Here is a 23,159-nt window from a genome sequence, read left to right on the forward strand (position 1 = left end):
TCAGTCACTTTAATGAAGAATCTACAACACTGGGGTGGCAATAATATTCTGAATTATGTAGAATCTCTGGGATGTTTTCCCACTTTTTCCTGTAATTGTGTTGGTCTGTTAATGTACTTATGTTTGCCCTTAGAGTGACAGGAACAGAAGGAAGATGACAAGATTTAACAAAGTCTTAATCCTCCTGAAGCTAAGAGATTCTGAGAGATTTGTAACTACACATTGCATGGTGGAAGGAAAGAAACGATCAGAAGAAGACAGAGACATATGCATCAATGGAAACGGGCAGATCATTTGCTTCACTATTTCCAATATCTCAAAATCAGATCATCCTACCACGTTCACAACAGGCCCTAAGAAGGCAGGAGCAGATAAGGTAAGAGTAATTAGGAGAATTAATTACATCATACTAATACTGTCCATGGATGGGTAGATTTATCAGATACTACTATGAGACAGTGAAGAACATGCCTCCTATTGAACACAAAACTTTGCATTGACTTGTCAATATTAATTAAAGGTAGCCTCTCAAAAGGGACACCTATTCCAATGACATCTCTTAAAGGTGGAGTTTCCTTTTATTTTGAGCCGATTTGTTTTTTTTTTACATACTTTTCACTTTCTTTTTATGCATTAGTCTGCAGTAGGCTTATCATGGACCTTTCTTTTCATATGAAAACAACCAAGTTCTGTCTGTGATACCTTTTTTTTTATTTGCACTGACATTGAAATTCAAATTTTCAGGACAAGCTTTTTGGGTGTACTCCCTTCTTCTAAGGTCCAAACAGTAAACGTTTCTCGTGAAAATCAAAATGTTAATGATGATTAATGAAGATAAAAAAAAAAAATATTTCATTGACAGTACTTAATTGTTTTTGTTGCAAGTGCTTTGATACAGCTACAATTATCTTAAGCATGTGGTCATATAAAAAGTGTGGATATTAAAATTAAAGAGGAGCTCCAGGCTCCTTTAGAAAAAAATAAAAGTCAGCAGCTACAAATCCTGTAGCTGTTGACTTTTAATATTAGGACACTTATCTGTCCAGGGATCCTGTGGTGTCTTCACCCCAGCTGATTTTTCCATCGGCTCTCACGTGTTGCCGCTGCCATTGCTTGTAAGGCAGCACACATTCATCCTGTGATCAGAATTTCTATATTTGGGACTTGTAGATTCGTAAGCAGCAATATAATAAATGTTTGATTTTTGGGTTCAATACTGCTTTAAGCTAGGACCAGTGGTTAATTCCTCTCTAATCACCAATCCTTGTACCTATATAGCTGATAATACCTGAGCTGCACTCTACAGATCTTCTACCTATTCTTTCCTGGCAGCACACATTCATCCTGTAAACAGAATTTCTATATATGGGGCTTGTAGTAGCCATTTGTATGGTACATTCAAATGTAACATCTGCATCATGACGGGAAATTTCAGTCACTTAAGCCCCGGAGGATTTGGCTGCTAAAAGACCAGGGGGTTTTTTGCGATTTTTTTACTGCGTGAATTTAACGGACAATTGCGCGGTCGTGCGACGTTGTACCTAAACGAATTTGACGTCCTTTTTTTCCCACAAACAGAGCTTTCTTTTGGTGGTATTTGATCACCTGTGCGATTTTTTTGATCATGCGCTATAAACAAAAAAAAGAGCGACAATTTTGCAAAAATAACAATATTTTTCACATTTTTTTTATATGAAATTCCCCCCCAAAAAATGTAAAAATCAAATTTGTTTTATGCTACATATGTTTGGTAAAAAAAATCGCAAAAAGCGTATTTTGATTGGTTTGCTCAAAAGTTATCATAGTTACATAGTTACATAGTAGGTGAGGTTGAATAAAGACAATAGTCCATCCAGTTCAACCTGTGTAGGTGTGTGTGACTGTAATCATCTAACATAGCCCTCAATCTCCTGATCCTTGAGATGTAAGTCTAAGAGTCTTTTGAAAGTCACCATACTACCCGCAGAAACCACCTCTTGTGGTAGACAATTCCACAATCTTGTAGCCCTAACAGTAAAGAACCCCCCACGTTGCCTGAGGTTAAAACGCTTCTCCTCTAATCGCATTGTATGTCCTCGAGTCCTCATGCAATTCCTTCGAATGAACAGCTTTTCTTCTAAGCTGAGATCCCCATTAAGATATTTATAAATTGCTATCATGTCCCCTCTCAGACGTCTTTTCTCCAGGGAAAATAAATCGAGCGATTGCAGCCGCTCTTCATAGGTAAGGTCCTCCAACCCCCTAATCAGTTTAGTTGCCCTTCTCTGGACTTTCTCCAGCTCCAACACATCCCTCCTGAGGACTGGCGACCAGAACTGGACAGAATACTCCAGATGCGGTCGGACCAGAGTTTTATAAAGTGGAAGGATTATAGTCTTATCTCTGGAATTATCGCGTTTACTAACAAAGGGAAAGATTTTTGTCAGTTTTGGTGTTTTTTTTTTTAACGCGTAATGGCGGCGATCTGCGATTTTTTTTTCGGTACTGCGACATTTCGGCGGACAGATCGGACCCTTGACTGACATTTTTGACACTTTTGGGGTTACCAGTGACATTACTGCAGTAATCAGTGCTATATATATGCACTGTTACTGCAAAAATGACACTGGCAGGGAAGGGGTTAACTTTATTGGAGAGGGAGGGGTTAAGTGTGTCCTAGGGGCGTGATTCTAACTGTATAGGGACATTGCTATTGGTGTAAAAACAAAGATCAACGGTCCTACATAGTAGAACCGTCTGATCTTCATTTTTACACCAGGGAGAATGACGGGCGGCTTGTTTACATAAGCCGCTCCGCCTTTCTCCCTTCACCGGAGCGATCGTAGTGTGACCGGCGGACATCGAGTCCGCCGGTCACACGCACTGACTTGTCTGTGAACGAGCCGCGGCGGGCGCGCGCCCGCCCGCAATTGGCTCTCAAGTCAGTGACAGGCGAGTGACGTATCCATACGTCACTCTGCCTGGCCGGGGCTGACCGCCGCAGTATATAGTCGTGCGGTAGTCGGCAACCGGTTAATGAAGAATCTACAACACTGGGGTGGCAATGATATTCTATGGCTGTGCATGTGCGAAGCGCACTGTGTTTTGTGAATGGCCCGGTGGTGGTGTAAGGAGGATGGGGCCGAACATCCGGGTGATCTCACCATGGCGAGATTACCCGGAAGTAGGAGCGGGTACCTGTCAAAACCAAGTACCCGCTACCCCCTCACTCCCCAAAGGATCCAAATGTGGCACCGAAGGGGGAGGGGGGAAGCAGATAAGCGGATAAAGTATAAGAACTCACCCAAGCTCTACTGCAATAAAAGGTTGATGGGCTGTGTGTCGGTGCTCTGGCTACCCCGTCCAACATGAATCCATAGAAATCAAAAGCCGGCACACGATTGCTCCTTCTTATTTTTTTTTTATTTGCACTAAAGCTTACAACAGCTTGGAAATGCAAACGCGTTTCGGCCTAAGCCTTCCTCATAGCATACAAAAAATGTAATAAAATCAAATTTATATAGAGGCACACAACCCCTGGTGACCAGGGGCAGTCCAATCTTAATTAAAATCTACTGGAAACACCAGGGGAAGAAGAGAAGCAAGAGAAACCAGAAAAAACAGAGAAAAAGGAAAATATACACACTGTGGAAGCTAGACAAGATTAATCACATATGCTGAGACTAAACTAAACTGATCACTTCAAAAACAGGGTAATGTCCATTCTGCTATTCATTCCGCTTTGGAATTCTCATATTAAGCTTGTGTATCCACCATACTTCACGCTGGAGTAAAATGCGATGTGTATTTCCCCATCTGATAGGTCTTTTAACCTGTTCCAAACCCAAGAAAGAAAAAGAATCAAGGCTTCCTCCATGCACCATTCTAAAATGTTTCCATACGTTTGAGATGTTTTTTGCATTAATATTGAGTGTGTCATTGTTTCAAATACAGTATCTCAGAAAAAGAAGTACACTCTCTCATTTTTGTAAATATTTTTCCATATCTTTCATGTGACAACACTGAAGAAATTACACTTTTCTACAATGTAAAGTAGTGAGTGTACAGCTTGTATAACAGTGGAAATTTGCTGTCCCCTAAAAATATCTCAACACAGCCATTATTGTCTAAACCACTGGCAACAAATGTCAATACACCCCAAACTGGGCCCAATTAGTAATTTTTCCTCCCCGTTGTCATGTGACTCGTTAGTGTTACAAGGTCTCAGTTGTGAATGGGGAGCAAGTGTGTTAAATTTGGTGTTATCGTTCTCACTCTCTCATACTGGTCACTGGAAGTTCAACATGGCACCTCATGGCTAAGAACTCTCTGAGGATCTGAAAAAAAGTATTGTTGTTCTACATAAAGATGGCCTAGGCTATAAGAAGATTGCGAAGACCCTGAAATTGAGCTGAAGCACAGGGGGCCAAGACCATACAGCTGTTTAACAGGACAGGTTCCACTCATAACAGGCTTAGCCATGGTCGACCAAAGAGGTTGAGTGCACGTGCTCAGCGTCATATCCAGAGGTTGTCTTTGGGAAATAGATGTATGAGTGCTAACAGGATTGCTACAGAGGTTGAAGGGGTGGGGGGGTCAGCCTGTCAGTGCTCAGACCATACTCCACACACTGCATCAAATTGGTCTGCATGGCTGTCGTCCCAGAAGGAAGCCTCTGCTAAAGATGATGCACAAGAAAGCCAGCAGACAGTTTGCTGAAGACAAGCAGACTAAGGACATGGATTACTGGAACCATGTCCTTGGTCTGATGAGACCAAAATAAAATTATTTAGTTCAAAAGGTGTCAAGTGTTTGTGACGGCAACCAGGTGAGGAGTACAAAGACAAGTGTGTCTAGCCTACAGTCAAGCATGGTGGTTGGAGTGTCATGGTCTGGGGCTGCATGAGTGCTGCCGGCACTGGAGAGCTACAGTTCATTGAGGGAACCATGAATGCCAACATTTACTGTGACATTCTGAAGCAGAGCATGATCCCCCTCCTTTGGAGACTGGCCCACAGTGCAGTATTCCAACATAACGCCCTCAAATACAACTTCAAGACAACCACTGCCTTGCTAAAGAAGCTGAGGGTAAAGGTGATGGACTGGCCAAGCATGTCTCCAGACCTAAACCCTATTGAGCATCTGTGGGGCATCCTCAAACAGAAGGTGGAGGAGTGCAAGGTCTCTAACGTCCACCAGCTCTGTGATGTTGTCATGGAGGAGTGGAAGAGGACTCCAGTGGCAACCTGTGAAGCTCTGGTAAACTCCATGCCCAAGAGGGTGAAGGCAGTGCTGGAAAATAATGGTGTCTACACAAAATATTGACACTTTGGGCCCAATTTGGACAATGTCACTTAGGGGTGTGCTCACTTTTGTTGCCAGCAGTTTAGACATTATTGGCTGTGTGTTGGGTTAGTTTGAGGGGACAACAAATTTAGACTGTTAAACAAGCTGTACACGCATTACTTAACCTTGCAGCAAAGTGTCATTTCTTCAGTGTTGTCACATGAAAAGATATAATAAAATATTTATAAAAATGTGAGGGGTGTACTCACTTTTGTGAAATACTGTAGGTTGAAAGCACGGGGATAAAGTGAAGATCTTATAAATAGAGGCAGGAGATTGGCTGAGGAAGGAGATCGTGATACTCTAATCAGTAATCCTTCTGCCTCTAGAACAAATAAACAGTTCCGTTACAGAGGGGGAGAAGTGCTCTTTGAAACTACTTATTCTCGACAATATGATCAAGTGGAAAAGATTGTTAACCACTTGCCGACCGCCGCACGACTATCTACGGCGGCGGTCAGCCCCTCACAGGCAAAGTGACGTAGGTCTACGTCGCTCGCCTGTGAGGGTTTAGGGAGCGAGCGCGCGCCGCCGGAGGCGCGCTCCCGCTCCCGCGTGGTCACGGACCCCCCCGCGCGTGTGACCGGCGGACCCGATCGCCGCCGGCCACTCTGCGATCGGCGGGGGAGAGGGAGAAAGTCAGGCAGCTTGTGTAAACAAGCTGCCTGTCATTCTCCTCTCTGTATGAGAGCTGATCACATGGATCTACTATGTAGATCCATTGATCACTCTGCATACAGTTGAAGCCACAGCCAATCACAGTTAGAATCACGCCCCTAGGGACACACACAGCCCCTCCCTCTCAAATAAAGTTAACCCCTTCACTACCAGTGTATTTTTACAGTAACAGTGCATATGTATAGCACTGATTACTGTAGAAATGTCACTGGTAACCCCAAAAGTGTCAAAAATGTCAGTCAAGGGTCCGATCTGTCCGCCGCAATGTCGCAGTACCGCAAAAAAAATCGCAGATCGCCGCCATTACGCGTTAAAAAAAAAAACAACAAAAATGACAAAAATCTTTCCCTTTGTTAGTAAACGCAATAACTTTTGCGCAAACCAATCAAAATACGCTTTTTGCGATTTTTTTTACCAAACATAGGTAGCATAAAACAAATTGGCCGAAAATATTAAAAAATTTTGATTTTTACATTTTTTTTTGGGGGAATTTCATATAAAAAAAAGGGAAAAATATTGCTATTTTTGCAAAATTGACGCTCTTTTTTTGTTTATAGCGCGTGATCAAAAAATCGCACAGGTGATCAAATACCGCCAAAAGAAAGCTCTGTTTGTGGGAAAAAAAGGACGCCAAATTCGTTTAGGTACAGCGTCGCACGACCGCGCAATTGTCCGTTAAAGTCACGCAGTGCCGAATCGCAAAATAGCCTCTGGTCGTTTAGCAGCCAAATCCTCCGGGGCTTAAGTGGTTAAAATTTGCCTTCCCATCCTTTATGCTGATAAGAAACTTTATGAAATTTTACAAAAAGGATGTAAATTTTCCAGCTTGACGGCTCCAACTTTAGGCACCATGCTTCCCACTCTTTTTTTTTTTTTGTTCCCACAGCCCTCGTTCCTTCCATGCATGGTTGGGAGCTGTGGGATCCTTCCTATCCCTGTGGTTTTGCCTCATGTAAGCAATGCAAAAGAGGTAAAAAATTTTACCTCTCTTTCCACAGAAAAAAATCCCATCCACTTAAAAATTATACAAACTGCAATTCCAAGATGGTTGTTTATATAATAGAATGCAGTATGTGGGGTGTACCATTTATAATTTACGTCAGAATTTATATCAGAACATTATAATAGCACACTAAATATTAATGCAAAAAACATTTTAAACGTATGGAAACATTTTAGTATGGTGCATAGAGGAAGCCTTGATACTTTTTCTTTCTTAGGTTTGGAACAGGTTAAAAGACCTATCAAAGGGGGAGATACACACCATATTTTACTCCAGCGTGAAGTGTGGTGGATACACAAGTTTGTTACGAGAATTTCAAGCGGAATGAATGGCAGAATGGACATTACCCTGTTTTTGAAGTGATCAGTTTAGTTTAGTCTCAGCATATGTGATTAATGCAGTCTTGCTTCCATAGTGTGTATATTTTCCCTTTTTTCTCGTTTTTTTTTTCTGGTTTCTCTTGCTTCTCTTCTTCCCCTGGTGTTTCCAATTGATTTTAATTAGGATTGAACTGCTCCTGGTCACCAGGGGTTGTGTGCCTCCATATAAATGTTATTTTATTACATTTTTGTATGCTATGAGAAAGGCTTAAGCCCCGTACACACGCATCGAAAATTGGCAGGGAATTTTCGTCCAACGTCCGATCTGCCGATTTTCGGCTTGTTATGGGCCATACACACTATAAGATTTTCTGAAGACTTTTTCCTTTAGATTTACCAAAACCATATAATATGAGGTCAAATCTAAACACTTTCAATTTGTATGCAATCTGGCAGGCCCTTGCACTACATAGAAAAGGTAAATCTGAAGGAAAAAGTCTTCAGAAAATCTTATAGTGTGTATGGCCCTTTAGTATGATGCTTCCGACAACCGACTCCAACTTTTCGGCCAAAAAAAATCTGGTGTGCAGGCTATAAAATTTTTGTCCGCCGTCAAAACACGGCCGATTTTCGTGCAGTCAGTACAGATTTCGACAGGGAAAAATCTTGTGAGCAAGTCTGGGCATGCTCAGAGAAGAAAGAACACAAAGAAAGCAAACCAACACATGACATCACTTCTGAAGCAGATTTTTGTTGGGAGAGAAAATTCGTGTGCAGTCTAGGCACATTCCAACCAACAAAACACCACTCTGGACAAAAGACGGACGATCGGTCGGCCGATAATCGTTGCGTGTGTACGGGGCTTTAGGCCGAAACGCATTCTTATTTCCAAGATGTTGTAACTACTTCCGTGCAAAAAAGAATTTCATAAGAAGAAGCGATCGTGTGCCAGCTTTTGATTTCTAGGGAGCTCTGCTTTAAGTTTAAGATTTAAAATATATAAGGGAAACCTATCCTGCATGACTTATATTTTAGATACATTTTTGTTTGCTTTCTTTGAAAAGAAGAAACAATGCCAGATGCTATTAAAGCAGTATTAGGCTCGGTTCACACATGCAATGCGGGAACCCTGCAAATTCACTGCGGGTTCCTGCATCGCATTCAAATCGCAGGCAGTTCACACTGCCATATGCGAATTGCTGGGGGTGTCAATACAAAGTTAATGACACCCCCAGATCAGTTTGCATATCGCAGTGCGAACTGACAGTTCAGACATGAATCGGATCGCATTGTTGTGAACCACCATGCGATCCCATTCTGCTGCAGACCCAAAAAAGGGTCCTGTGCGTGTTTGGTCCGAATCAGATGCGAATTCAGCCATACAATCTGTATGGCTGAATTCCCATCGCACAGACATCGCATGTGATTTTCAGAGCAGTGTGCTCCAAATCACATGCTATGTCTGTTATCGTTATAGTGTGACCCGGGGGGGTTAAACCCAAACACAAACATTTGTTATATTTCAGGCTACCAATCATTTCTTAGATGTTATGATGCATTCATTTTCTTTTTAGGCATTCTTTCTTTTATCTTCATCTGGTGATCCAGCTAGTAAGTCTGTTGTGTTTCAAAAGAACAAGCTGTCCAGCAGAATTGATCAGCTACAGAGATAAGACAAACCATTTTATCAGGGGAGCCTACAATGATCATTTTTTTTTTTTTTTTTTAATGTAAAACCTTTATCCCAAAAGGAAAATAAAATGTTTGCTGTAACTGCTTTTAAACTATTAGCTGAAGTTTGGCTTCAATTTGTAAGTGTATTTAAATCTGCTAGTACATTTAACACTCCCCTCCCCCCCAGACTGACAATTCTGCTGTCAAAAGGTACCCCCTTTGATACTTCATCCAGAGTGGGGGCACTCTAATACATGAGGTGGGTTACTAGTCACATCACCAGGTGAAAATAGTGAGAAAAAAGTCTAAGGTAAGAAAACTGATGCAGCCACCACATCCAATGACTGGTAAGCTGCATTATCTTACTTTTTTTAGTTTTGGGTTTAATACCAAATGAATAGTTGAATGGGACGCAGGATGACATTATTTTTCAACTGCAAGGAGTATATCTAACATACCATAGTTTAATAAATTACCCCTTAATTTGTTAGCCATTCTGGCTCATATGCTCTTGGTAGAAGAGTTTAAACTGGCCTTGGATCAGACCAATTCACTTGGTGGAAGATTTAAAAAACACTTTAGTGCTATAACCAAATTTTCTGTGATTCAGGTTGTAGTGACAGCCAGCAGGCACCCCCATGTTACTCTGCAGCCCTCTGAGTTCTCTTTAGGGGAGGACTGGGGCAGGGGGGCAATTGCCCCCTGGGCCTCTCTGATGTCCTGTAAAAAAGGCTGCACCACTTCTGCACTTCTGCCACAGACATGCCTAAAGGATTTCTGGTGAAGAGAACTAAAAAGTCTCTACTACAGACCTACTGAGTGCAGGATGAAGACAAAGACAGAGGGCAGGAACCCCCCCAGCATGGATGGTGTAAACTGTCTTAGCAGAGGCCGGTTCCATGCCCCACTTGAGACTCTCCTCCCCTGGCCAGCCCAAACCGAGCTGTCCCAGCTCCCCCCAGCTGCCCCCTGCTGGCCAGGTTGGGAACCCGGATTCAGCCTGGGGGTGAGTAGAGTACCCGGAGCAGGGCTTCAGCCTGAAATGGGGGTCAGGAGGAGGACGGAAGAGTAGCAGGGGGGCAGTCGCTGCACCATGGGCCACTGGATTGTACTTGCCCCCTGGGCTGAAAGTTGCCAATCTGCCCCTGGTTCTCTTACCCAATATCAATGCCCATTAGAAGGTTTTTTTTTTTTTTTTACATCTACGCTTTATAAATTAATTGCAGAACACATATGTGCCAGCACCTTCCTACACACTGAGCTGATTAGATCTCAGTACTTAGACTTCTAATCTAGAAAATTGCTGGCTCTTCAAAATCATTGACAGACATTATTACATCAGGAATGCTGTAAAGCATCTTCTTAGCTGTTATTTTCTAGTCAATTAAAAATATAGTACCAAACTGAATAATTAGCAGTATCAAATCATACATGGACTGCCCCCTTCCAGGACATCCAAGCCATGATCCAATGTAATCTTAGCTCTGCTACCTGGATGATTAGTATGAACTGGCTCGGTTCTCCATGGAAGACTTCTCCTGTCAAGGCAGATCTGGTAACAGGTGCTTGCTGGGGCTTGAGGCTTCCTACCTTTAGTATGCCATGTGAAAAGACATTTTACAGCAGGTAGCACCATAAACAACAACGAACCACCAACAAATCACTTGTCGTTTCAAATTGTTCATTGCAAATGTGGAAAGGGCTAACTTCATTAGAAAATTCACAAACAAAATGTAACCTTGTAAATATTCACGTTGCTAAAATGCGTGACAGCATATTGTTGGTGGTGTTGCTTACAAAATGTTCACTCATCTTTATCTGGCAAATGTAAACAAAAATAAATGAATAAGTGGATAATAATGGTCACCTAAATGCATGCGTTTATTTTACAAAAAAAAGGAATGAGTAGTGTGAGCCACATAATGAGCACTATAGGGACAGGCATAGGGTACTATAGAGACAGCCAGGGGCGTAACTACAGGGGTTGCAGGGGTTGCGATTGCTACCGGGCCCCATGCTCCAGGGGGCCCAGTAGCAAACCAGTGGGTGAACTTCCAGGATTGCAAAAGTCACACTTGCGACCGGGCCCTGGCATTGCACCACTGTGGGGAGGCCCCAAGATTGCAGGAAGGGAGCCCACTGCAGAACTTGTGAAAGGATCCTGCTGCGGGACCGTAATAAAAGGCCATGCAACGAGAGTAAAGAGCCCCAGGATTAGTGGGAAGAGCCCTGGGCTTGAAGGGAAGGGCCCCGGCCAGGGATCTGGGGGGGGCCCTTCATGGTTTCTTGCATCGGGGCCCTGAAGGTTCTAGTTACGCCTCTGGAGACAGCTATTTTGTCACTGTACTGAGTTCACACTAACTAAGCAAGTTTATGTATCCCATTCATTTTTGCTTTGTTGCACAGGAAGAAAGAAGTACAACTACAAAATCAACTACAATGTATCTGTCAGAGACAAAGTGATGCCCATAGAAGGAATCAGGATTTGCTAAGGGATTTCAAAAGGATTGAGCAAGAGCTGTCTCTACTCACTGCAAAGTCTGACAGCTTCAGGAGAAAACAGGTTTATTTTACTGTTATTATTCTGGGATATCTGAAGATAAATTATACTGCGTGTTTTACTTTTGATCAGATAGAATTATGAGAACTATCATGTGGAATTCTTGGGAATTCACTAAGCAAAACAACTTTCTTAAGTCCGGAGAATGATGCAAAAAAAAAAAAAAAAAAAATCGACTTAGTGTACCCATCCACATTAGAGAGAATGTATCATTTTTTTTCTACATATTTAATTATTTTAATTATTATTGGTTTTTACTTTAGAGCCAACAGATGGATCTTTAGTCTCCTTTTCACATTTAGCATAGTATCTTTTCTGATGCAACGCTGAAAGGAGCCTGTTTACAGAATTCAGTGTAGCGCCCTCTCCCACAGGCGCCGCTGAAAATTTGCCCAGGATTTTTCCCAGCGGATTGCCCCGCAGCCCCGCAGCCAGGCACATGGAACACAGTCACTTGTTTCCTCAATAATCAGTTTAGGGGTGTTCTTTTTGTAATTTTTTTTTTTCTTTTGGAGTAACTAGGATTGAGGGAATTGAGTGGGTTACTCCAAAAACAGAACTATGTACAGATTGAGGGAAAAAAAGCTGAAGCAGAAGATTTTTCCCAGCGGATTGCCCCGCAGCCCCGCAGCCAGGCACATGGAACACAGTCACTTGTTTCCTCAATAATCAGTTTAGGGGTGTTCTTTTTGTAATTTTTTTTTTTTTTTTGGAGTAACTAGGATTGAGGGAATTGAGTGGGTTACTCCAAAAACAGAACTATGTACAGATTGAGGGAAAAAAAGCTGAAGCAGAAGTAAGTCCTTGCTTATAGCTAACTGTGGACTTGGCTTTGTAGTGAAAACAGTTAAATACAGAGTCCAATTAGAGCAGGGGTTTCCAAACTATGGCCCTCCAGTTGTTCAGGAACTACAATTTCCATCATGTCTAGTCATGTCTGTGAATGTCAGAGTTTTACAATGCCTCATGGGACGTGTAGTTCCGCAACAGCTGGAGGGCCGTAGTTTGGAGATCCCTGGTCTAGAGCACTAACAGCAAAGTACCTTCACATGGAATCAGATAGTCTAAACTCTTCAGAACACCAGCCATCCCCTTTGAACAAACACACAGCTAAATTATCTAGCGTAAGAAGGGTGGCAGCAGCTCAAAAGTCTTTAATATATCTCACAGTAGTCTGTATACACAAAATGTCCAGGGACAGTTGGTTGCCTCCTTCCAACTTCCAAGCGACACCTTACTCCACTCATATCGGACTAGATCTTCACCAGACAGCCCCTCAGTCAGCTCTTTGTAGCTTGAGCATCAAGGCCTTCAGGTCGCCCACCTGAGGCTTCATCAACAGCAAACACATAGCAGCATTGCCCTATAGGGCAGCAGCCCTCCAGGCTGGACTGATCCTCTGCAGGACAAGGCCCAGAAGCTTAGCGTCTCCGAATATTTATTCAGGCTCCCAGCAGCCTTCAGGGCCCTATTCCCTGGGATTGGCAAAGGCTTCATAAATATTCATGCTGCTATTTGCACTGTACAACACTTATGTTCCAAATAATTCTACAGCTCTCTAGAAAGCAGAGGGAGCAGTCAAACTAGCAGCAGCTGAAACACTGAACAGACAGGGCCGTATTAACATAGGGCTGTTGGAACAGCAGCTCTAGGCCCCTCCCTCAATATAGGCCCATGCTAGTGGCTTATCAATATCTATGTGTGTCATCTTGAAGGAGGAGGAGCCCATTGTGCACTGCACACATGGAGGAGACAAGTCTCAGCCACTGCAGAGTCCTGTTTCTGACAATGCCTGGCTCCTATCGCAGGATCTGTTACACTCACACAGATCCCCAGTACCCAGGAGCTGCAGGCAGCTGTCTGGGGGAGGGGCGCTGATGTCATCCTAACCAGCAGGAGCTTGGGAGGAAGGAAATATTCTATGCTGCTGTGATGATGTCAGTAAAGTTATTAGGGAGGGAGAATTGTGCAGAAACTGACCTGGGGGTGTAATAATTGTGCTTGGGGACAGACTGCTGCTCCCCCCATGTAATGTGCTCTCTTGTGCCCACATTGCAATGTGCAGTGCCAACCATGTCATGTGCAGTGCCCACTGTCATGCTCTGTGCCATGCAGTGCCCACCATGTATTGTGCAGTGCCTGCCATGTCATGTGCAGTGCCCACCATGTAATGTGCTGTGCCATGCAGTGCCCACAATGTCATGTGCAGTGCCCACCATGTAATGTGCTGTGCCTTGCAGTGCTTGCCATGTCTTGTGCTGTGCCATGCAGTGCCCGCAATGTCATGTGCAGTGCCCACCATGTCATGTGCAGTGCCCACCATCTCATGTTACATAGTTACATAGCTAGTAAGGTTGAAAAAAGAGATCAGTCCATCCAGTTCAACCTATGATGTGTGTGTGTGTGTGTGTGTGTTTGCTGTTAACCGTACATTGTATACCCCTGTATGTTGTGGTCTTTAAGGTGCCCATCTAATAGTTTTTTGAAACTATTGATGCTCCCTGCTAATACGACTGTTTGCGGAAGAGAATTCCACATCCTTACTGCTCTGACAGTGAAGAACCCCCTACGTACTTAAAGGTTAAACCGCCTTTCATCTAGTTTTAGTGAGTGGCCACGTGTCTTATTGTATTCCCTTTCTCTGAACAGTTTGTTCCTTATGCTAGGGTCGCCAGTACAGTATTTGTACATTGGTATCATATCCCCCCTTAATCGTCTCTTCTCCAGAGAGAATAAGTTCAGTGCTTGTAGTCTTTCCTCATAGCAGATGTCCTCCATTCCCCTAATTATTTTTGTTGCCCTTCTCTGGACTCTTTCCAGTTCCAGCACATCCTTCCTGAGGACCGGTGCCCAGAACTGGACAGCATACTCCAGATGAGGCTGGACCAGAGTCTTGTAGAGTGGGAGAATAATCTCTTTATTTCTGGAGTGAATCCCCTTTTTTATACATCCCAGTATTCTGGTGGCTTTGCTTCCAGCGGCTTGGCATTGCATGCCACTGCCAAGCCTGTTGTCTGCCAGTACCCCCAGGTCCTTTTCCATCTTAGATTCACCCAGAGGTCCCCCCCCCTAGTGAGTAGCTTGCTTTCTGGTTTCTGGCACCCAAGTGCATTACTTTACATTTTTCAACATTAAACCTCATCTGCCATGTAGTTGCCCACCTCATTATTTTGTTCAGGTCCGTTTGTAAGGTTTCCACATCCTGCATAGTCGATATTGGCATGTTTAGTTTAGTATCATTCGCAAATACTGAGATTATACTAGATATCCCTCCCTCTAGATCATTTATGAATAAATTAAACAGGATTGGCCCCAGGACAGAACCCTAAGGGACCCCACTTTTCACCCCTGCCCAATCCGAGTACTCCCCATTAATCACCACCCTTTGCACTCTCCCCTGTGTAATGTTCTGGTACCTTTGGGTACCCTAATTACTCTTTCATAAGTGTATGCGCCCCACCATTCTCTTTTAGGTAAGGTGCGCATACACCTTTAAGACTGATGCTGTCATCACTGAGCGCCGGACTGGATGGCTATTTAGATCGCCGGCTCTCACTCACATGTGTTCGTTCAAACTGCTTTGTGCCTTGATGCTAACCTGTCTTGAAGCTCACATGCTTGCAAGCATACCTCGCTGTCGGAACCACGCTGCGCTGATCCCTGTATCCCGCTACCGGATCATCCGCTCTTGCCGAACCTCTCCTCTACTACATTGCTATTAGTGATAAGTACCCCACAGGGGAAACCTCTATAACCTTTATACTAAAGCTTACACTATCTAGCTCTGCATACTAAGGACTATTACTACATCTGCATTATCTAAGATTGCTAGCTCTTGAGCCTACTACCACCTGTTCTTGCACTGGGTTGATCTCTCTTGTATGTCCACCTGCTACTCTGTCATCTACAACCATACATGATTGCTAAACCTATCTGCATCCCATCTGCTACTATCTTACTTTCAAGAACATTTCCTTTCAAGTGTCTGTCATCTACCATCTCTACCCAACCTGGCTCTTCAGCCTATCATCACTGTGTTACTATATACATAAGTCACTCTAGGAAACATCTTATTGAGTGTGTGTATTTACTTGCTGAATTGAGATCATCCACACATGATGAGTCATTGAGAGTTGGGAATGGTGTCTCAGCGTTTCTCTACATGACTACTGAAGTGGAATATTTCTGCAGCTGAAAATCCACATCATACGTAAAACGCAGGAGCGTTACAGATTGAACGAACCACAAATGGATTCAGCAGAAATAACCACTCAGATGACACAATTAAAACAGCAAGTACCTGCGTTAATACACGCACTTGCAGAATTAAAAGAAGACAATCAGGCTCTGTCGCAGCAGGTAATTAGACTGACACAACTTACCACTGCTCAGTCCCCTGAACCCAAAATAAATCCTCCTTTGGTATTTACAGGCGATCGCAAAAAATTTAGCAAATTTAAAAACGCATGTGAGTTACTTTTCTTGCTAAAACCCAGTACCTACCTTACTGATCACATTAAGGTTTGTACTATTATTTCTTACCTAACAGGCGATCCTCGGGCCTGGGCAGACTCTCTTTTTGAGAAAAGCGACCAGCTTCTCAACTCCTATGCCTTGTTCCTAGCAGAACTCACTAGCCTATATGATGATCCCAATAGGCAGAGTACTGCCGATCTTCAATTAAGATCCTTGAAACAAGGTGGGAGACCTGTAGAAGACTTTGTCGCAGAATTCAAGAGATGGACCCTTGATTCAGAATGGAATGATGCATCTCTGAAATCCCAATTTAGGCTTGGCCTATCAGAGGCCGTTAAAGACGAGCTCGCCCGAGCGGATCTGCCAAAAACCCTGGATTCATTGATACAACTCAGTATCACCATAGATAGAAGACTACGAGAAAGAAAGGCTGAGAAAATGGGAATGCCATTATCCAGTTCTTCTTGGATTTCGGCCGTTGACCCCATTCCTATGGAGGTAGGAACCATACGCCCACCTCTATCAACTATGGAAAGAGCCAGAAGACGATCTGGTAATCTCTGCTTGTACTGTGCATCCCCGGATCACAAGATAAACGTCTGTCCCCTAGTCTACAAAAAGAAGGGTGAGTGTTCACATGTCCTCCTAGGGGGATTGACAACTTCAATCACTAACCCTTACCTTTCTGTTTGCTTAACATTACAGTGGGACCAGAATAGGATTACTACTAAGGCCATGATTGACACAGGATCTTGTGGAAATTATATTGACATACGTTTTGCTGCTTTAAATAAAGTTCCTATTATTTCTAAACTTAAACCTGTCTCAGTGAGTCTTATTAACGGTGTTCCTTTATCCTCTGGTCCGATCACTGATCAGACACAGGCACTCCTAGTCACTACTAACAGGTCTCATATGGAGACCACTACCTTCGATCTAATACCTTCACCCCACTTTCCCATTGTTTTGGGACTTCCCTGGTTGCACACACATCAACCAACCATAGATTGGAAGGAACGGACCCTGACCTTCCTCTCTTGCTATTGCGAGGGTACGTGTAACCTCCCGTCTTTCGGGAAGATCCTGTCTGTGGTGACAGATGAGATTGCACCACTATGTTATCAGGATCTCTCTGAGGTTTTTCTTGAGAAAAATGCTCAAGCACTACCTCCCCATCGAGACTATGATTGTAGCATTGATCTACTCCCAAATAGCAAATTGCCGTTCGGTCATGTTTATCCTCTTTCACAGGATGAACTTTCCCATCTCAAAGACTATTTGGATGAGAATTTGGAAAAAGGTTTTATTAGACCTTCCACTTCTTCCACAGCAGCAGGACTCTTTTTTGTCCGCAATAAGGACTCAAGTCTCAGGCCTATCATCGACTATAGGCAATTGAATGCTATTACAATAAAAGATCGCTATCCTCTACCGCTTATCCCTGAGCTCATTGAGCAGGTGCGTGGAGCTACCTATTTTTCAAAATTGGACCTGAAAAGAGCATACAATCTCATTCGAATCCGTGATGGACACGAGTGGAGGACTGCATTCAGAACCAGATACGGATTGTTCGAATATCTTGTAATGCCATTCGGGCTATGCAACGCCCCTGCAGTTTTTCAACGATTTATAAACGATATTTTCAGAGACTTACTAGATGTCTGTGTTGTGGTATATCTGGACGATATACTTATATATTCACGATCCCTGTCTGAACACATAAGACATGTAAGACTAGTATTATCGAGATTGCTTGCACACAACCTTTATGTGAAACTGAAAAAATGCTTGTTTCATAAAGAAGAGGTACTGTTTCTAGGCTACATCATATCCAAAACAGGAATCGAGATGGACATGAGTAAGATATCCTGCATTCAGGATTGGCCTACACCAACCACACGCAAGGCGCTACAGCGATTCCTTGGATTTTCGAATTTCTACAGGAAGTTCATTAGAAACTTCTCTGCCATTGTGAGACCCCTCACACAGCTCACTAGCATTAAAAAAACATTCAAATGGTCAGATGAAGCAAATAAAGCTTTTCACCTGTTAAAGACAAGGTTTACTTCTGCTCCCATACTACGCCATCCAGACCCATCCCTCCAATACATTCTGGAAGTAGATGCGTCAAACATGGCAGTAGGAGCAATACTCTCCCAACGACCAACTCACACTTCACCACTTCATCCAGTCGCCTTTTTTTCTAAATCCCTAAGCAGTCCAGAGATAAATTACCCCGTGGGTGAAAAGGAACTGCTTGCTATAAAATTGGCTCTGGAGAATTGGCGACATCAACTCGAAGGCACCCAATTACCAATAGATATATACACGGACCATAAAAATCTCCAATATCTTCAGACTAACAAAACTCTCTCGCACCGACAGGTACGATGGTCACTATTCTTTCTAAGGTTTAACTTCCTAGTGACCTACACACCTGCAGATAAGAACAAAAAGGCGGATGCACTATCACGACTAACTGAAGAAAACTACTTTGAAATCCCTTCCGTTCCTATAATACCTCATAAACGCATTATTGGAGTTGTCCGTTCCTTGAAGGAAGAGGTTTTGCATGGTATAAGTTTGGATTCACCCCCACCACAACTAAATACTGATGCAGAAGGCTTCCTCTACTACAACGACAAACTTTACATACCACCTACCATACGCACCAAGATCTTGGAATTATCGCATGATGTGCCTATGGCAGGACATATGGGTATGACAAAGACTCTTAATCTGATTACCAGGCAATTCTGGTTGCCTGACATGAAAACATCTATACAAAAATTCGTCTCTTCATGCAATGTCTGTGCCAGGTCCAATATTGACACTACAAGACCATCCGGTCTACTATGCAGTCTACCAATACCCCAAACTCCATGGGAAGTTGTGTCCTTGGACTTTATAGTGGAATTGCCTCCTTCCAAAGGATTTAATACCATCTTAGTGTCAGTGGACCATCTGACAAAAATGGCACATTTCATTGCTATTCGCAGACTACCTTCGTCCAAACAAACGGCAGAACTCCTGATGAAACATGTCTTTAAGTTACATGGTATCCCAAAAACTCTTCTGTCTGACCGTGGATCACAATTTATTTCCAAGTTCTGGCAAGAACTATGTCACATACTACGGATCGAGCGGAAGCTCACTTCTCCTTACCATCCGCAGACCAACGGACTGACTGAAAGAGTCAACCAATGCATCGAGCAATATTTACGTTGTTACACTTCTTACCAACAGGATGATTGGGTGGATCTTCTCCCTCTGGCAGAATTTGCCTACAACAACGCAACCCACAGTACGACCAAGCAGAGTCCGTTCTACTTGAACTATGGGTTTCATCCCTCTATTCTTCCACCACGCATCCTTCCTTCAAATAACCCAGTAGCTTCAGACTATCTTACCCAAATAAAGGACTCTCTGGGTTTGCTTAATACTACCATTGCACACGCTCATAGTCAACAAAAGAAGTACTATGATCTTCGCAGAAGACCTTCTCCTCAGTACGCTATCGGGGACCTCGTTTGGCTCTCAACAAAAAATTTAAGACTGAAAATCCCTAGCAAAAAGCTTGGACCTTTGTTCTTGGGACCCTTCCCAATCAAGAAACTTATTGGAAAAGCTGCAGTACAGCTTACATTGCCAATAGACCTGTCAGGAGACTAGCCAGAGGAGAGTTGCCCGTAGGCCTGGCATGGTGGCCAATTTCCAATATGGCCGCACTCGCACAAATGCACGCACACGTATTGCGAACGCACGTTCACTATGGCAAAGACGTGTGTGTGCTGGCTCACACAATGCTTGTCAGATCTTGGCGCCCTCTGGCCTTTAAAAGAGGGACTGCAGCACATGGACATTGCTGACTGATCTTCAGCTTCCTGTTTCCTGTTCTTGTGTGTGTGCTTATGCTTCTGATCATCTGTTACCGACCCGGCCTGCCTTTGGATACCTCTTGTTATTCCCCCAGCTCTGACCTCGGATAGCCCACGGATCTGCTCTTGCCTCTTGTCCTGTGTATGACTTCGGCTTGCCTGACTACGTCCCTGCTCTTCTGTCTGCTGACCACTGGCTTACTGACTTTGGCATCCATCTCTGACTACGTTTCCTGCTTCACCCTGTCTGCTGTGATCCACCTTGGTGCCTACCTGCAGTACCCAGCCTGCTGTACCCACCTGCAGTACTTACCTGTTGCTCCAGCCTGCAATACCTATTTGCCATATCCAGCTTACTGGAGCCACTACAACCTGTTTCCTGCTGTGTGCAGTCTGCACCATCATCAGCTCCACTGGGTCCTACTGCTCACCTCATCTGGTATCCACCTGCGGAGAGATCTCCACACCTGCATCTCTCATCCGTGGCACAGCCTGCAATCCCTGCTTCTTTGGGCTTCGTGTTCCCTGTTTCCACCTTCAGGGACACCGAGCACCTAGCCGCAAGGAGAGCCCTCTCAGCATTTCGGCTTCAGGACCAGGTACGTGACAGTATCAGTCAGCCAAAAGATGTCTGAAGCCGACAGAGGTGCGTCTCCATTAGAAGCTCTGTGCCAACAAGTCGCAGCCATCACGCAAGCCATAACAAATCTGCAAGAAGACTATGATCAATTGGAAGGTCGTCTGCAGAGTCTATACACTACTCCTTTTCCTACCGACCAGAACCCGGAAAATACAGCCCCAGCCTCAGCTTCTGCTGCCTATAAACGCACAGCTGTCGCACCAACGATAGTGGTACCTCCACCCGAACCAAGGGTCCCCATACCTGAACGTTTCTCTGGGGACCGAAGAAAGTTCAGGGCTTTTAAAAACGCTTGCCAGTTGTATCTAGCTCTGCAACCACAGACTTTTTCTCTTGAAACCGTTAAGGTTGGCTTTGTCATTTCTCTGCTCACAGATGAACCACAATCCTGGGCCCATTATCTTTTGGAGCAAAAGAACCCGGTCCTCAACTCAGTCTCAGCTTTCTTTGAAACTATGTCGCAACTTTATGACGACCCCCAGCGAATGGCCACGGCCGAGGCAGCCCTACACACACTACAACAAGGGTGCCGGCCTGTTGAGGACTATACAGCTGAATTCTACAAATGGTCAGCAGACACCGGCTGGAATGAGGCCGCATTAAAGTACCAGTTTCGGCTCGGCCTATCTGAAGCACTTAAAGACGAGCTGGCTCGTGTCGACACCCCTGCCACTCTGGAACACCTTATCAAACTGTCCATCCAGCTTGATCGCCGACTGCGGGAGAGACGATCCGAACGAATTCAGTCCTCCAGACCTACCTGGATGCTACCCAGAGTTCCCCCAGCAATCCACTCTACGCCTGTTACCTCTTCTTCCTCAACACCCCTAGAGGGAGAACCAATCCAGATTGGACTGATGCATTCTGCCCTAACTCCCGAAGAAAGGACACGCCGTCGGCAAGCCAACCTTTGCCTCTACTGTGGAGGGGCTGGACATTTTCTTTGTAATTGCCCTGTGAGACCCAGTAAGCCCCGGCTTCCTGGCCCTGCCTACTCTCCAGTCACCGGGATTCACCCAGCTCACCTACTTCTACCCATCTCACTACAGGTGGCGGATAGGGAAATCAAGTTTCAGGCCATAATTGACTCCGGTGCTTGCAGTTGCTTCCTAGATCTTGCTCTAGCCAAGAAATTTAGCATTCCGCTTAGACCTAAAAGACTGAGCCTTACTGTTCACCTGGCAGATGGCACCATCCCCACATCGGGGCCCGTCACCCAAGAGACTGAACCTGTTATGACTATAACTGACTCTGAACATCAGGAATTCCTGTGCTTCGATGTCCTTCGCTCCCCCATATTTCCTGTGATATTGGGCATCCCCTGGTTGCGAGCCCATAACCCCAGGATTGACTGGTCTAAGGGGGAAATCATATTTTCCTCTGCCTACTGCCGCCAACATTGTTTTGTACCTGAGTCCCTGAGCTCTTCCAGTTGCATGACCATCCAATCAGTATCGGATAACAGTCAGCTTGTCCCATCCAGCTACCACAACTTTCTAGACGTGTTTGATAAGAGGAGAGCCGATGTCTTGCCTCCGCATCGGCCCTATGATTGTCCCATAGAATTGCTGCCAGGTGCAGAAATTCCCTTTGGCCGGATATTCCCGTTATCCGAGGTGGAATTGGAAGCTCTACGTCTCTACATTGACGAAAATCTAAACAAAGGATTTATTCGTCCATCCTCTTCCCCAGCAGGCGCGGGGATCTTCTTTGTTGAAAAGAAGGACCACACACTTAGGCCCTGTGTGGACTACAGAGAATTAAATAAAATTACTATTAAAAATCGATATCCACTTCCCCTAGTACCAGAACTTTTTCAAAGATTTAGGACTGCCCAAGTTTTCACAAAACTAGATCTCCGGGGTGCTTATAATTTAGTCCGGATTAGAGAGGGGGATGAGTGGAAGACAGCTTTCCGAACCCGTTTCGGACATTTTGAGTATCTTGTCATGCCCTTTGGACTGTGTAATGCCCCGGCAACTTTCCAGCATTTTGTAAATGACATCTTTAGAGAATACCTGGATCACTTTCTGATTGTGTATCTTGACGATATTCTTATTTTCTCTGCATCACTCGAACTACACCGTGTACATGTGAAGAAAGTCTTATCTACACTTAGAAAACATGGACTCTATGCTAAAGCAGAGAAATGTGAGTTCGAGAAACAAGCCATCCAATTCCTGGGGTTGATAATATCCACCAATGGAATCGCCATGGACCCCCAGAAGGTGTCTTCTATTCTTGAGTGGCCTGCTCCAGTGGATAAAAAAGGAATCCAAAGATTTGTAGGATTCGCTAATTTCTACAGAAGGTTCATCAGAGGGTTCTCAGCCATCATTGCCCCCATCACTCAATTGACACGACAACACTCTCGATTTCAGTGGTCTCAGGAGGCCCAGGAAGCCTTTGATAAACTTAAAGCCCTGTTCACTTCTGCTCCAGTATTACAGCACCCAGAACCCACTCTACCCTACGTCCTGGAGGTAGACGCCTCGGAAGTGGCTACTGGAGCAATCTTATCACAGCGCCAAGGGCCTAAAGCTTTGCTCCACCCAGTAGCCTTCTTTTCAAGAAAATTAAGTCAAGCAGAAAAGAATTATGATGT

General features: G+C 44.2%; 1 protein-coding gene across 1 annotated transcript in view; it reads left to right on the top strand.

Moving 5' to 3' along the window:
* Positions 1-275: 275 nt before the first annotated feature.
* LOC309565715 (uncharacterized protein) overlaps positions 276-23,159 on the top strand; it is a gene marked incomplete at both ends in the record, with an annotated part of 121,527 nt that continues 98,643 nt past the window's right edge. The window contains 2 exons of the mRNA XM_082270693.1: positions 276-376; positions 11,407-11,563. Coding sequence (XP_082126819.1) covers positions 276-376; positions 11,407-11,563 — 258 coding nt within the window. The remainder of the gene's footprint in view (positions 377-11,406; positions 11,564-23,159) is intronic.

The sequence above is a fragment of the Pelophylax lessonae genome, assembly GCF_965119305.1.
Source record: "Pelophylax lessonae genome assembly, chromosome: 10".
In the NCBI taxonomy this organism is placed as follows: domain Eukaryota; kingdom Metazoa; phylum Chordata; class Amphibia; order Anura; family Ranidae; genus Pelophylax; species Pelophylax lessonae.